The sequence below is a fragment of the Phalacrocorax carbo genome, chromosome 2, assembly GCF_963921805.1.
Source record: "Phalacrocorax carbo chromosome 2, bPhaCar2.1, whole genome shotgun sequence".
In the NCBI taxonomy this organism is placed as follows: Eukaryota; Metazoa; Chordata; class Aves; order Suliformes; family Phalacrocoracidae; genus Phalacrocorax; species Phalacrocorax carbo.
Genome location: NC_087514.1, coordinates 65,549,686 through 65,566,778, shown reverse-complemented (window position 1 = coordinate 65,566,778; position 17,093 = coordinate 65,549,686). Strand labels below are relative to the sequence as shown.

The 17,093-nt window shown below is 38.6% G+C and overlaps 1 protein-coding gene across 5 annotated transcripts in view; it reads right to left on the bottom strand.

Annotated features, from left to right (window-relative positions):
• Positions 1-17,093, bottom strand: part of ZNF236 (zinc finger protein 236) — a 94,472-nt gene that overhangs the window by 75,584 nt on the left and 1,795 nt on the right. For all 5 annotated transcript variants that reach the window (XM_064443127.1, XM_064443123.1, XM_064443124.1 and 2 more), the window contains exons 2-3: positions 3,440-3,582; positions 1,990-2,154 (exon numbers count right to left, since the gene is read on the bottom strand). In XM_064443127.1, coding sequence (XP_064299197.1) covers positions 1,990-2,154; positions 3,440-3,466 — 192 coding nt within the window. In that variant the 5' untranslated portion in view covers positions 3,467-3,582. The remainder of the gene's footprint in view (positions 1-1,989; positions 2,155-3,439; positions 3,583-17,093) is intronic.

Sequence of the window (17,093 nt, the reverse complement as noted above, 5' to 3'; positions counted from 1 at the left end):
AAATGGACAAAACCAAAAATCCTCTACAAGGTCAGGCATATTTATACAAGGTATATGACTTCTTAAAAGAAAGCTACCTGAAACTGAGGAATTTCAAATGTGTTTTTTCCAGGTTACACCAGTTCATCACACACAAATCACTACAGAAAATGAGGATAAAAGTTAGTTTCTTGAAAAACAGATTTAAATATCCTAGAAAATTCCTTCTGGAACCTCTGACAGAGGCAATCAATCACAAAAATCTGCATTTCAGCACAGACAGATACGTCCTCCCAAACCTAACTGGAGAGCTCAAGAAGCTAATCACACTAGTGTCTTGTTACTGCCCTTCTGCACTCTTCTGTAGATAAAGCTGGCTGATGCAGCACAAAGCAAGACTAAAGTTACCCCAACTTCAGCTTTGTGCAGTAGTCTCCTCATTGACTACGTATGAGTAAGTGAGTACGTATCTTTGCTCTGTTTTCAGATTTTCAGCCTAGCAGCAACAGTAACAAAGTGATAACAAACAGGAGGGAGAATGTACTCCACTGATAACTTCTTACCCTGCACATTACGAAAAACTCCTGAATGACAGCTAGTGCTATCGTCAAGACCATCTGCTTCAAGTTCAAATTCCAGCTCTCCTGCAGGCCCCATGCATAACTATCGGGAAAGTCATTCTTGCAGTCTCTGTGAATTTACTGTTAGGTTCATCTGTTTTATCCCAGAATTTTAGAGCATTACAAGAATACATCCATTAGGAATTGAAAGGTGTTAATATAAGTTTAATTTTTAAGCTGCAGATTGAATTTTAAATTGAAAGGCATCACACAACCTGTTCTTCTGACATCTGCACCAAGTATCAGAATCAGAGCAGCTGAAGTGAATGAAAATCACTTCATGGTAGAAATGAATACTAAAAATCACTCTTAGGAATCTTTCTTGAGACTCAGTTTCCTTACCCTGATGTTTTTAGCAATTCATAAATCGAGTTTACCCAATAAATACCCATTAAACTATGTATCATTATAGATACATTAACACGCAACAAAACTGTACTCAAGTTCTCTCATTTTAACTCGGTTGTGTACATGATAACAATGTGAACTGATAACAATATCAAAGAACTAATACATTCTCTACAGATGGCATTCCCTGCCTGATTTAGGGAAAAAGGCAAACAGGCCTATCATCCCAAACCTACTGGTAAAAACTGCTGCAAGCTGCCTGCAGTTGGTATGGAGAAACATACTATTGTTATGTTTATGATTACAAGTCTGGCAATAAAAGTGCATACTTGACTCAGCTCCAATTCTCCAATGCAAAGTGCAATTTTAAAAACGCCTTCACAGGAGGAAGAGGTAATTACATGATTGAAAACTTGGTATTCTGGGCAGTACAATCAACCCTGGCAGCTGCAGTAATGCAGTAATGACTATAAAGCGTGCGAAATACTACTATGCGTTAAGTGTTGCTAATAATTTAACCAATGCCTTATAAAAATGGAAAACGAAATTGTGAGAGTGAAAGAAACAAGAAGTCCTCTCAAGCAAAATAACTACTCAAAAAAAGGCGTGGGAGTTCTAGATAAGGAACAGCTTCATGGAGCAAGAAATAGATGGTGATAGTGCCTCTCCATGACATCTGCCATCAAAAATAATCTGCCAGACTATTATGTGTGGGCTTATCAGTGCACATCAAATCACAGAAATTGCTTCAAAATGAAGGTATTTGTAAATAACTAATCAGTTCATGTTCCTGTATCATATGATATCTATCAAACATGCACAGATTCTCTTTGTTAGTAAAGACAGGATGGGAACTCTTGCTTATATCCAGTATACTAATTTCTGCTACTATTATTAAAACAGACTCCCCATTAAGCTTTATATTTCTTCTGAATGAAACCCTTTATTCAATCCTCCAATCTAAAGCATATAGGTAAGGTATCAAGTACAACCATTATGACATGTCTTTCCAAAATTTAAATTATGAGGCTTAATAAATTACCTCTTCTTTCTCATGTAGCATTATATGAGCTTTCAGACTGGCTACTCTGGAGAATTTCTTGTTGCACACAGGACACGTAGGATCTTCACCATTGTGAGTACATTTATGAAGTGTCAAGTTGAATTCAACATTAAATGACATCGGACACTGGTCACACCGGTGAGGCTGTTCATTAAAAGCACAAAAATAAAGAAAAAATTCAATCTTCCCATAAGTTACATATACCCTAGCTGACACACATAACCATACAAATCAAAAGGTTGAAAAGAAAAAACAAGCAATTCAAGTACCTACATATGATAATGATCCTTGATAATACCAGTCTTACTTATTTTCTCTCCTTTGCATCTCACTACTGAAAATGCAAATACAGCATTTCAAAAGCATATGGGTAAAGGTGGCAGGGGAACTAAAGAAAGCAGAGACTCAAAACTGGGACTGTCTGAGTAGAGTGAAGTCAGCAGGGGAGAAGAACGAGCATGGAGAAATAAATTTTCCTACTTCAACTGAGATCGTGAACTCTCCTTAAGCAAAAAAAATAATCGAAGCAGCAAAGCAAAGAGCTTAGTTTATGCTAAGATTGACTGCTCTTCAGTTGGCACCTGCACAATCAGCTTTCATTCAAGAGCACCTTCACTTTTAGATATAAAGGCTCTTGCACAAGTGTGCAATAGCATAGTTTAAAAATATCAACTTCCATTTTTTATATACCGGCTTTACAACATTGAAACTTGTGTATGCAGCTCTATGAGATGATAATTCATGAATGCAAAGTCCTACATTTTGTAAAAATTAATCTGTATCTAGCAGCTACTTCAAACAGTAATAAAATTATTTTTCCATCCCATGTAAAGCAGTTTTATCTTCGTGAAATAGAAAGCAAGGAACAGAAACAAAGTGCTTCAGATACAGATTAAACCTGTGCCAAAATTTTCATTTAAAAAGCCAGTCCAGTCTTAATCATATATCTGTATTTTTCTTCTTCTTTCCTAAATTTGACTTGTACCCAGACAAAATGATGACACTAACCTACTGACTAATACACACATCCCAGGTTAGGTTGCTTGACATTACTGAAAACAGCTAAAAGAGACTAGTGGGGTCCAGTTAATCAATATAAGCATTATTTTCTTTTTATTGCAAACTGATTCTACACATTAGCAAAGTATATTAAAAGACACCCATACATTTTCTCATCTGCCTGAAGATTTTATAAATAGAGACTGCTAAAATTAAAGATTACTGAACTAGAAACAATAATCTAACTAAATGGCATCAAGGTAAGGTCCTGTCTCAAAGGAAACATGAGGAAACATGAAAGAGAAACTGTGATGTGATTAAAAAAAAAATTATGTCTTGTCTTAGCTTTACTTGTCAGTATATGAAAATATCAATATACACTGGTATTTGCTAAGTTTATATCTATACCTATATATATCTATATTCATACCTTGTCATTTTGCTCATGATCCCTCATATGGCGCTGGAACTGGGTCTCTTTTGGAAAAGACAGCAAACAGATGTCACACTTATGGAAGTTAGGTACTTGGTAGGGAAAATTACTGTTCTCTATATTTGGTGTCAGAACATCATCTACAAAGCAAGCATTGAAACATTTGTATGAAGTCACATTTCATTTACTTATAATTTATTTTTAAAAAAACCAAATTCTTTGAAGCAGAAACTATTCAAACTCCTGTGAGATTTTGACTTGTACAAGATTCTAACTTGATGGCATCTTGAAGATCTCAGACATAAACATTACTGTTTCCATTGACGTAGGATCAAAAGAATATATCCATTCCTCTAACTGCTAGTAGTTAAGAAGATAATCACCTTTTCCTAGTATTTTGAAATAAATTCTTTCTGTGCTTCGTAAACACCCATCAAGTTTGCAACAAAATAAAATGCTGCCACGCTAGGTGTAAGTAAGTAAATAAGATAATGCCAAGGGTTACTTTTAGTAATATTACATCACATGGTTTCTTTTTGTTTTGTTAGAAACACAACTTTCTAATATGACACAGTCAGTAGTTGTGATTACGTGGGTTTTCTGCCCTCCCCTGCTCCTTTCTCTTTTTTTTTTTCCTTTAAGAAAAATTTAGGCATCTTTTCTTTCTCCTACTTCTGGCAATGTAAAACCTTTATTAGTTACTTTTACAGTTGTAAAACCAACACCAATGTTTCAAATAGCTGAGAGAGGTGTAATAAAGTGCAAGTCAAACTGTGTACAAATGAATTAAATGGAGAGAATACTTTTTTTAACAGACCCAGTCTAAGCCCGCACAGTTTTCTTGCTTTGAACTCCTATAGTCACACAACTTCTGATATACAAGTTGCAAGCTTTTATATCCTCTTGCTCAAATGGCTGAAGTCAGTCTATAAATATTCAAGTTATAATGAAAATATTAATCCAAGTAAGTTAAACACATTTTACACTTGAGAAGATACTGTACTACTAAGTTACCATTATTTAAGAAAGACTTTAAAAAAAGCAATTGGCAGGAGGGGTTAAAATACCTAAGATCATTCAGAGCAGTATTAATAAACTGAAAATAAAAATTGATTGACTCATGCTGCAGATTAAGGACACTAAAGAGAAAAAAAACATAGAATTCCATTTCAAACGCTGCCACAACTCAACAAAGTGCATCAACAACAGAATGCAACAGGGTGCAAAAAAAGGGAACATAGATTTTATTATCTAGACACGCAAGGCCTGATGTTTCCCTTTAAGAAAGTCAGTATTTCTCACCATATAAGAATTAGGCATAGGAAGTAACAACACAACTAGAAATTTACAGCATCCTGTTTACATTTCCTCAGAGGAAACCAAAGATTACGATTCATACAATATTTTTGCTCAATACTGCCCCTACCTCTACGTTCTGTCTCATTCAACACACCATTAAAAAAAAATCAGTACCTTACATCCTTACCTTCTTTCCTGCTAAAATTCTCATAACAAACTTAAAAAGCTTGTAGTTGAGGAAACACTAGGAAACATTTCAGCACAAGATATTTTGGACAAGAAATCACAACTAAAAACAATGTCTTGGGGACTTATACTTCCGATTTCTGGGAAGTCGCCAAATTAACTTTTGCTTTGCAAAGTTTAGTTACACATCTTTCTGTTTAAGAAAAATACTTTGCTTAACTATCACATATCTTTAACACGTGTAAACTTACACCTACTGCATCTTTTAAAGGACACTCTGCTGTAAATTCAGATGCTATCAACAACATCCCTGAAACGGTCACGATTCTTCAAAAGCTGAAAAGCACAGCTTTAATTACAAGACACTGTCCTTTAAGCATCCTTGTGATAAACATACCCGAGTAGAATAAAGGGCACAAAATCAATTTCTGTAAATATTGGCATGACAGGAAAAACAGGGGTGAAAGAAAAATCTAATCCAATACTTGGGCTATACAAAAATGTAATGGAAGAAGCTTTCCTTTCCCCTAGAAAAAGTAGTTTTCCAGCCCCATGAAGGCCTGACCTCTCACTTTAAATTGACAACTGAAAAATGATCCACTCCATGACTTTAGAAAGGCCTTTAAACCTTTCTCCATGAACCAAAGAGATTATTATCTTTAAACATTCAGATCAAAGACACCAGACAACATACAAAAGCAATGCCTAAGCAACTGAAGTAGTGAAAGCATAACTTTGAAATATTCAAAGGTGCTAACTTCTCTACAATTTGAAACACTGAGAAAGCAGCATGTTCGATAGCATCTGAACAAAATTATCAAATTACTTTTTAGGTCAATAACTTTAATAAAAATTATTTATAGAAATATGTGTACCATATTTATATCAACCACAATACTGATTAATCTAGAGGCTATGAATTTTCTTCTGGAATTCAAAAAGGAGTTTAAATTAACTATATGTTAATTAAAAATTAAATATCCTTATCATGTTTCAACAGAATTTGATGACTACAAGTGTATGAATTCATACCACCTGATGCAGAGATATGCAAGAAGATATTTCAGCTTTTCTTTAAAAAGAAGGAAAATATCACCACTAAAATAAAGAGAAAAGTGTAAAAAAAAAACTAGCCTAAACTTGGGGAAATTAGGAGCTGAGGACATCGCACCCTGTGCTGAATCATCAGGAGTTTCTCAAGACTAGTTCATGGCTGATTATAAACCTTGAGTTGCCTGCAAGCCCTTCTGCCTTCCTAAAGGCCCTCAGACCCCAAGGACAAAGAAACAGAAGGCATACATTCAGAAAATTCATTGCTTACGTCTGTAACATCTGAAGCATTACTCTTCCAAAGAAAATCCTTGTAATTCTTTCCAAAGCCAAATCTTATGCTTTTTTGGTCCTATCTTTCTTGCTAAAGAGCAAAAGACAGAGGTTTGGGAGTCAGGACTAGACTGTAGAATCAGCAACTGTACTGTAAGGTCCAGCCTGACTTGGCAGAGTACTCTTACTGTAGAAATCCTTAAGGATAAGGAACAACAAATCAATTTAGCTTAGAATGCAGAAATCCTCAAATGCTCAGCTATTGCAAGATCGGGCTGAAAACTGCTCTAAGTAGTTACAGCCTCTATGAATAGAAAAACAATCTAGTTTGGATTTAAAAGAAGTTTGACAGTTCAATTGTTTCACTTTCACTCAAAGGGCAGGACTGAGATCTTATGCAGATTGAAATCAAAACTCAAGTTCATTTGTTCATTAACACTATGTCCAGAGTAGCGTAAGGGAAAGATGAGACTATAATAACCTTTTTCCACCTGTATTCTCACTAAAATACTTTGGTCCTCTATTACCAGCCAAATACCCAGTATTTCTGAGAGTTGCACAGCTCCCTTTTATTAAAGATGCAGGAAGTGACTTTTTATTTTATTCTTCCAGTAACAAGGAGAGTATTCAGAATAATATCCCTACTGAAATCAAGCAACTGGATAACAGCAAGGACAAAACTCTTAGGCTGTGTTTAGAACTAGGAAGACATAAAAACATGAAAGACACTGTTAATTAAAAAGTAACAAGCAAGCTATATTTTGACTTTTCAGGCAGGTGTCACAGACTTAGCCCAGTTGTGCAATCACCTTTCCTTGTATCAGAGAAAAAATGCTTTTAGGCGCGTAGGCTTGGATCATGAAACAAGCCAAACACTGCAAAATACAAAGTCTATCTGAAAGGCTAGTATTTTTGATTACCCAAAACACACAGGTGATGTCAATTCAAGAAGCTGGCAGTAGGGTATGGATGATACACTTCTAAATGCACTGAGAAAATTGTTAATTAAAAAAAAAAACCAGGTCCTCTAAACCTTCCCTGTGTACCAAAGGGAAACATAATAAAAATCCTGATGTATGTGACATAGCCTTTGATGGTTACAATTCATCATTTAGCAGATTAGTAAGCATATCATAAATAGCTAATACGGTGCCTATGGTCTCAGAAAAATATAAATATTAGGTACACAGATTAAGCAATCTACTGTCAGAAATACTCTATCCAGATGAAAACAACAGCCTGCTGTCTGTTAATGAACTAACAGAATGCCATTCAAGTCAACCACACAGAATTATAAGTTTGAGTTTTTAGAGATTATGTTAACTGATTAAGCATATCACATCAACAAAATCACATGAAAAACTGGCATCCTCTTACTAGAGGGAAAATATTACTGACATCCATAAACACACACACAGAGAAAGCACAAAATTAATATCAGAATAACAAATCCCCTGAAAGGTAAATGCAGGTCTTTCAGGTCTGCACACTATAACAAATGATGAACCTCACTGAACAGCTGCCAAGTTTAAAACACTGCCACTTATTAATATTAACAGCATAGAAACAGTGCAAAAGCTACTGGTTTTTGGTGGGGGTTTTTTTTGCAATTTGCATGTTTGTGTAGACGCAACATAAATCAACCCTATTCCATCACAGCTTGAGAGAGACAGTCAAGTATCAACACAATTAAACAGGGAACACTTAGCGCATTATGCACTGTTAAGCATACGTTTTTGTCAGTATTCTTACAGTTTGTCCAAAATGCCCCAAACCACCACAATCAGATTTGCGAAGTACTTATCAACGATAATAAACTTTCAGTTTAAAGATGGACTAACTTAAATACTGTTAATGTTACAACCTGTAAGTACTTTTCAAAGTAATTGTCCCTCAAAGAGCAGCAGCAATCAAGCTTCAGGTCAACTCAGCCAGAGATTTTTGTGATACAGGTCATGAAAACTTGACCTTGGGAGTCAAGTCAGCAAGCACATTCTCTATGCTATAAGCCACTGATGACAACTCAATGTGGAAGGAGGAAGACAGAATTAGAGCACTCCCAACCGTTCCTTCCTTATGTGAGCAGCACTGTGCCTCATGGCAGCCTGCAATCCTCTCTGCAAGGTCCAGATGGGCTCATTCAGCTGTAAATGCAGCACAACCTTATTAGATATCCAATAGCCTACTCCCATCTGACTGAGAGGACACTGCGAATACAACACTCAAGCTTGCAGAATTAATGGATTAAAATTTGTCACTGAAGATAAATGGCAGCTGACAAGTTTAGGGACAAAAGGGTCTGACCCTATCAAAACCTATGTACTAATTTATGAGTAGAAAGAAAGTGGTAGGACAAGAGAACAAAACAGGGATGGCTATACTGATGCTTCCTCATACTACACTTGAAGTCACAGAACACAAATTGTAATGAATCATTAAAACATTTTGCTTAGTTCTGCAATCATAAAAGAATCAGGTTAGTTTAAACCTAGCTCAGCACTCAAACAGTAAACAGTCATTCCTCATGACTTCTAATGGGAGGAGCAGGGGAAAGACTCAACTCTTGATCCATACGTCAGACCAATAAAACAGAAATTAATGAAGATTTGCTCATATAAGAAAAGGTTTTGTCTTTATGTTTTGGTCAATAATCAATCTGCAATTTAAAGTAGCACCAGGACAGATGCTTAGCTTCCAGGAGCACACAGCCGAGATGGGTGTCCAGGTGCCAGTTGCTCAACATGTGCCAACACAAAGCAGCTGCACATCCTCCAGGACCACCCATGACTCCAGAAGCTGCAAAGCCACACTGATGTGCTGCAGACAGCAGAGAAGCCTGACAGGACACAGAATTAACAGGTCCATCGTAGCTGGTTAGGTGCTAAACAAATTGTACTGCGTCTGGCTGGGATGGAGTTAACTTTTTTTACAGCAGCCCATATGGTGCTGTGATCTGAATTTGTGACTAAAACAATGCTGACAACACACCAGGGTTTCAGGTATTGCTGAACAGTCCTTGCACAGCGTGAGGGCCTCCTCTGTTTGTCACTCTGCCCCCACAATGAGCAGGCTGAGAGGGGGAGAGAGGTTGGAAGGGACAGCTGACAAAAATTAACCAAAGGGATGTTCCATGCCATACAACATCATGCTCAGCAATACCAACTCGGAGGTAGTCCGTTCAAGGTAGTCCTTGCTCAGAGACTGACGAGCATCAGTCTGTTTGTGAGAGGTGGTGAATGTTTGCCTTTGTATGACTTGGTGGGCGTTTTTTTGTTGGCTGGCTGGTTGGTTGGGGTTTTTTTACTTTTTCCTTCATTTATTAAACTGTCTCTGTCTCAACCTGTCTCAACAAGCTTTTTCTCACTTCTGCTATTCCCCTTCTGTCTCCCACCCAAGTGCAACAGGAAGTGAGCAAGTGGCAGGAAGGTGCAACTGCTGGCCTGGGTCAACCCACCACAAAGATACACCATCCACATCATCCTAATCTACAGAGATTACTGAAAATAGGCATTTCCTTAACCAACTCTGATAGCTTAATCTGACATTCAGGTAAATATTGCTATTTTTATTGCTGAATATTTGAAAATACGACTTAGATTTTCTGACAGCTGCATATGAATATACCAAGCTAGCATTTTTCAGCTGTTTGTTTTTACATAATTTGGACATCTCATGCATGAGACCTTGGCCTTTACCTGTGCCCAGCCACTACACTGTTAAAAAAAATTTCAGAATGAACTAATGATTTGCTAGATGATCTTCCCTCTCCCTGAGAGTGAACACTATTCAACTGCAGCAGAAAAACTCTTTAAAAGAAAAATACATGAGATGTCTCAAATAGAAATTTAATTATAGTTAGAAGCACTCAATGCATAGGAAGGAATGAGGTATGACGTATGAGGGCAACTGCAATAGACAATAAAATAATGATGACCTGCAATTGGCCGAAAGCTATGGTGAAGGGACAGAACAAGAGGTGAAGTTAACCGCACAGCCAGAACTTAAACACAAGTTATTTAACTGCATAGATTACTGGGGAAAAGGCACAGACATATTCTAAGTATAGTGAAGACTTGATGTGGAACTAAAGTACACCAGTGTAATCTATCTTCTCGCTGAGACCCAGCATACCCCTCATACATAAACTCAGGTTTTGTGACTGCTGAACAGCAAGACAACCAAACAAAAGTATCACTGTTAAAGTCTAAAGATTATCTTTTCTGATGCAAAAGTTTGAGCAGTTGTCCCTCCTGTATGTTTTAAAAAGGAATTACCTATATCTATCGTATTTAAAATATTTAGCCCAAATCACAGAAGCAGTACCACAACCTCTTCATTCTTGCCTGCATATCACCCACCTACTCTTCTCGTCAGTCAGAGGTCACCACATAAAATCCTAGTGCACCACTACTAAAATAATCTACATAATATAAATTCAGGGAGGACTTAACTGGTGAGTTCTAGTTGCATTTTTGTTCAATAATACAAAACTGGAGTGTAAAGCTTCAGAACTGGTTTTCCCCAAATTCAATATACCCACCCTCTAACTGATGCTAGAGGACTGTCAGGCAGCAAACAAAATGCAGCCAGCTCTGCAGAGGCTGTCTTAAAGCTACTGTCTTTCTTACCTTTGTGTATTTAATATTTACCACTCTCCATATGAGAATTCTGTTAAAATTCATGCCCTCTGAAGGCACAAAATAATCAGTTTTAACTGCACTCAAAGGAACTCAGTTTAAACTTGTGTAAGTAGCCTTTGGGTTTAAATATAGGACATACACTCTAGGCTTCAAAACTGCTTCAGTACACCCTCCAAGTATTTCACTTTGCTGTTGAAAGAATTGCTCTTCTGCTATTTGAAAATCATCAGACAGTTGTGAAAGTCGAAACTGCTCATTTCATGTTGCTGCTATTCAAACAGTGACACGCAGCACTGATACAAATAGAAGGGACCTTTCACTATGGGGAAGGAAAACTCGGGAAGAAAAGACAACTGAGGGTACAAGAACAGTAATAGAGTCTTCAAAATCCTCATACACCTGAAATAACAACAGAAACAGCAAAAAAGTGACTACCAACTCATGGTAACAACTACATGTTTATTAAGACAAAATGGAAACTCAAATTAGCAGAAAGAACCAGTGACTGTCTCAAGTTTTCACAGGACCTACAGAAAACCTTTGTCCACTAGAGTAGCTAATAAAATAGCCATAAGGACACATAATATTACTCTGGATCTGTAACAAATATGTCTTCAGACATTGGTTTTTCATTAGCTAACTAACTGAACAGTAAAAGCCTGGTATTTATTTCAACTCCAGCTTAATAGCAACTCTTCATTGCTAAATTCTAATTAAAACAGAGAGTAAGATTTTTCAAAATAACATCCTTACAATACGAGGCCTACAATATTTGTAAAAGTTTTCCTCAATGCAAAATCATATTGCACCTTCCAAAACACTTGTGTGTTTCAAGGCTTTTTCTTTTCAATTTTCAGGCACTTCTCCCAAGCTCCAAAAATATTTAAAATTACTATCTTCTATTATACTAATATCCTAAATAAAGCATACAACGAATATTTTTCTGCAAAGTCAGTTAGTGAAACTAAATTTTTTTCTTTTAGTAGTAAAGGCAACAGCTTGAAGGATTATTACTAAGAAAGTATCACTAAGTTATCCAAGCTTAAATCAGAGAAAGAAACATATTCAGAAAGGGTCATAAGAAAACATACACCAATATAAACAGATCACAACAAAATATAGACTCATAGAATCATTAAGGTTGGAAAAGACCTCTAGGATCATCGAGTCCAACTGTTAACCCAACACTACCATGCTTCCTAAACCATGCCCTGAAGTGCCTCCTCTACATGTTTTTTGAACACCTCTGGGAATTGTGACTCCACCATCTCTTTGGGAAGCCTGTTCCAACGCCCGACCACTCTTTCAGTAAAGAAATTTTTCCTAATATCCAATCTAAATATTCCTCTGCATGTTTCCTTTGTGCTACCTTAGCTGCACAGTAGCAGCGGAAATCACTTTCTAGTGTCTTATAGAGACTCCAAAGGGAACCGAGTAAACAGAACTGCCCCTCACCAGTGGTTCTCAAATCAATGTTGTCAACAATGTACAACAGAGTGCAGAAAATTCACATGGCCTAACACTCTGACAGTTCAAACGCAGTACTGCAGTTTACTTAGAACCACAGCAGCCTCACTGGAAACTAAGGCCACATACATGAATAATTCTTTTTTAACTTCCTTCTCAGGTTAGAGACTACCTCACAAGAACCCATGCCACTATGTTCTTAGTGTGTGTCATGGTTTTAGCTGGGATAGAGTTAATTTCCTTCACTGCAGCTGGCACAGTGCTGTGCTTTGGACTTAGTATGAAAACAAAGTTGATAACACACCAATGCTTTGGTTGTTGCTGGGTAGCGCTTGTACTAGTCAAGGACTTTTCTACCTTCCCATGCTCTGCTGGGTGCACAAGAAGCCAGGAGGAGAGGGGGCACAGCTAAGAGAGCAGAATCAAACCAGCCAAAGGAATATTCCATATCATGTAACGTCATGCCCAGTATGTTACCTGGGAGGAGCTGGCCGGGGGAGGGAGGCAGCAATCGCGGCTCAGGGACCGACAGCGTCGGTCAGCGGGTGGTGAGCGGCTGTATCGTTTGTGTTTCTGGTTTTTTCCCTTTTCCTTTTTATTATATTATCATTATTGTTATTACTATAATAATAATTATCATTATTATTTTATTTTAATTACTAAACTGTTCTCATCTCAAGCCACAAGGGTTTTTTTGCTTTTGATCTTCGATTTTCTCCCCCATCCTACAGGGGTGGGGGGGAGTGAGCGAGCGGCTGTGTGGTATTTAGTTGCCAACTGGGGCTGAACCACAACAGTCCTTTTTGGTGCCCAACATGGGGCACAAAGGGTTTGAGATAATAACAGTTGCTGGTCACAGCATTGATTCATCTGTTTTCAATATTATTTTGTCCAGTCTACACCATGCTGATTTCGAAGTACACATTAAAAATTGCTGTTGGTTTTTGTAGTTTGCTGTGTTCTGCAGTGATTAGAGATGTTTTGCCTAGGAGATCTGTTATTAAAACACAGGCCTTGAGCTTTATCGGTTATTTGGGTCTTGCATGGAAGCCGTTACTGTACTTCAGCTACCACCTCATGGAGGCAATTAGCAATTATACCTCCTCCTCTGAGAGCTTTTTTATGGAGGAAATACAGAAAGGCACCTTAGCTACCATCTTATATAATGCCTCCTCCTTCATTACAACAACTTTTCAGTATCTTGAACATCAAAACAACCAGCAGGTAGATCAGGCTGCTAAGACTGTAGTGGCTGAGGTGGATCTGGACTGGCAACATAAGCATGAATTATTTGTAGCTCAGTGGGCCCATGACACCTCAGGCCATCAAGGGAGAGATGCAACATACAGACGGGCTCGTGATCGAGGGGTGGACTTGACCATGGTTGCTATTGCACAGGTTATCCATGGATGTGACACACACGCTGCAATCAATCAAGCCAAGTGGGTAAAGCCTCTGTGGTTTGGGGGACGATGGCTGAAATATAAATATGGGCAGGCTTGGCAGATTGACTATATCACACTCCCACAAACCCGCCAAGGCAAGCGCCATGTGCTTACAATAGTGGAAGCAACCACCGGCTGGCTGGAAACACATCCCATGCCCCTTGCCCTGCCCGGAACACTATCCTGGGTCTCGAAAAACAAGTCCTGTGGCGACATGGCACCCCAGAGGGAACTGAGTCACACAACGGGACTCATTTCCGAAACCACCTCATAGACACCTGAGCATGGCATTGAGTGGGTGTACCACATCCCCTACCACGCACCAGCCTCTCGGAAAATTGAAGGATACAATGGACTATTAAAAACTACACTGAGAGCAACGGGGGGTGGGACATTTAAACACTGGGATACACATTTAGCAAAAGCCACATGGTTAGTCAACACGAGGGGATCTGCCAATTGAGCTGGCCCTGCCCAATCAGAACCTTTACGTACTGTGGAAGGGGATAGAGTCCCTGTAGTGCAAGTAAAAAATATGCTGGGGAAAACAGTCTGGGTTATTCCTGCCTCAGGCAAAGGCAAACCCATTCGTGGGATTGCTTTTGCTCAAGGACCTGATTGGCGCACTTGGTGGGTGATGCGGGAGGATGGAGGAGTCCAGTGCGTACCTCAAGGGGAATAGCCAATGAACTGAATAGTATGCTGTTAATTGCTACATAATGTTGTATGTCATCACTACTATGGTTGCTATATGCCATATCAATGGTATAATGGTGTGAATCTCCCAAATTCATAAAAAAATGAACTTTCATTGAACCAAGAAAAGTCCCGCGATGATGGAACAAGGACTGATTTCAGCATGCAACAATCCAACACCACACACACCATCTCTCTGAAAGACTCTTACAATAGATGAGACCCAAAGTCATGGACTAAATGAACTCAGTGGACGCTTCACGGACATTTTACAGGGGTGGTCCATAGACTTGGGGAGCAATAAATGGAATCTGTATATTCTGTTAAAGGATGAGAAGGTGGGTGGGGGTTACTGAAATTGTATTGGATAGTATGAGACCTGAGCATGACATGAATGATATGGAATAAGGGGTGGATACTGTCATGGTTTTAGCTGGGATAGAGTTAATTTCCTTCACTGCAGCTGGCACAGTGCTGTGCTTTGGACTTAGTATGAAAACAAAGTTGATAACACACCAATGCTTTGGTTGTTGCTGGGTAGCGCTTGTACTAGTCAAGGACTTTTCTACCTTCCCATGCTCTGCTGGGTGCACAAGAAGCCAGGAGGAGAGGGGGCACAGCTAAGAGAGCAGATTCAAACCAGCCAAAGGAATATTCCATATCATGTAACGTCATGCCCAGTATGTTACCTGGGAGGAGCTGGCCGGGGGAGGGAGGCAGCAATCGCGGCTCAGGGACCGACAGCGTCGGTCAGCGGGTGGTGAGCGGCTGTATCGTTTGTGTTTCTGGTTTTTTCCCTTTTCCTTTTTATTATCATTGTTATTACTATAATAATAATAATAAATATTATCATTATTATTTTAATTACTAAACTGTTCTTATCTCAAGCCACAAGGGTTTTTTTGCTTTTGATCTTCGATTCTCTCCCTCATCCCACGGGGGGGGGGGGGGAGCGAGCAAGCGGCTGCACGGTGTTTAGTTGCCAACTGGGGCTGAACCACGACAGTGTGTTAACACCCATTGTGTGTTAAGAGCTGCTTGTCCTTTTCTTTCTTTAAAAACATCTGCACAGAGTAGTATTTTTTCTAACTCATTCTTCTTGCTTCATATATACTCAAGGTATCGTACTGAAATTTTCAGAAAGGCAAGAGCCAAGGGCCTGCAGCACCTCTGTAAAAGGACTTGCTATACAACCCCTGCTAAGCAGCCTGAGCAAGAATTAAGCAGCAGCGAAACTCCAAATCACAGAAGATTAGCTCTTTAAAGCCTCTTGAGAATCATACCCTATACTCCATCCACCTCAAAGGAGAATCACAGAATGGTTATGGTTGGAAGGGACCTCTGGAGGTCATTTGGTCCAACCCCTCTGCTCAAGCAGGTTCACCTACAGCCAGTTGCCCACGATCGCTTATCGGTGGGTTGTGAATACCTCTACAGAAGGAGACTCCTCAACTTCTCTCTGTAATCAATGCCAGAGCTCAGTCACCCTCCCAGTAAAGAAGTGTTTCCTTATGCTCAAACAGAACCTCCTGTGTTTCAGTTTGTGCTCACCAGAGAAGCCTATCTGAACAGTTCAATTATATTAAAAAAAAAAAAAAAAGAGATAATCACAAGACAGTTTTGGGAAAACACTACCAATGCAATAGAAGTTCTCAGTTCTCTTAGAATAGCAGCCACTGAAGTCAAGATACTGTTTTGACCATTGCTGTCTAGAATTCACTTTTTTACCTATTTAATTTGCCTAGAACAGAGAACATGTTCTAGTATTTGTCATGCATGGTGGTTAAGGAAATCTAAGGAAGCTGTACAACAAAACATGACTGATTCACCTTTATTTTCTTCCAAAGCTGTATTACCATAAACATACAGACTGTACAACTACAGAGAGCAACACTTCTCTTCCATGAAAGACATTAGCTTATCAGGGTTGTAGGAACTCTGACGACCACACTAAAAAAAGAACAAAACCTAGAAACATACAATTACCTAAGCAAAAGATATGAAATTTATTTTTGTAAACAACTATATTCTAAATAAAATTCCTCCAACTAAAAGCAAAGCCTATGGAATTCACAACCAGTTTTCAAAGTCTGTCATCCTGGATCTAAATGGGACAAACAGCCAAATGTCCTGAGAACATAAATTTCCCAGATTGCAGCTCGGCCGGAGCATCTTCCTTCATGACCTTCTTTTAGCCACATATAAGTGTGGAAAAAAAACATGATGCTTACCAGCACTGATTGCTGTTTCCCCAAACTGCTGAAATCTCAAAGACCAAAGATTCCAGAACCCACAATATTTGCCTATACAGGACAGAGTCCTTGCAATTGCAGACTGCAGAAGTCTCTGAATCCCTGTGCTAGCCCTAGCCCCTGCAATTCTAAATGGCTGTCTGCAATCAAACCACCTCTATGAAGCAATTTCATTAATAAATGAGCAAATTTCGTTTTAAAAAAATTAAGTACAGAAAAATACAAAATATGATCAAATTCCCCAGTAAGTCCTGTCAGCCATACCTCTCACCAAGGGATACAGCTACTAGGCACTTTTTCTGGACAGTTTGTCTCAGTCTTGATCTTTTTTTCATTCATACAT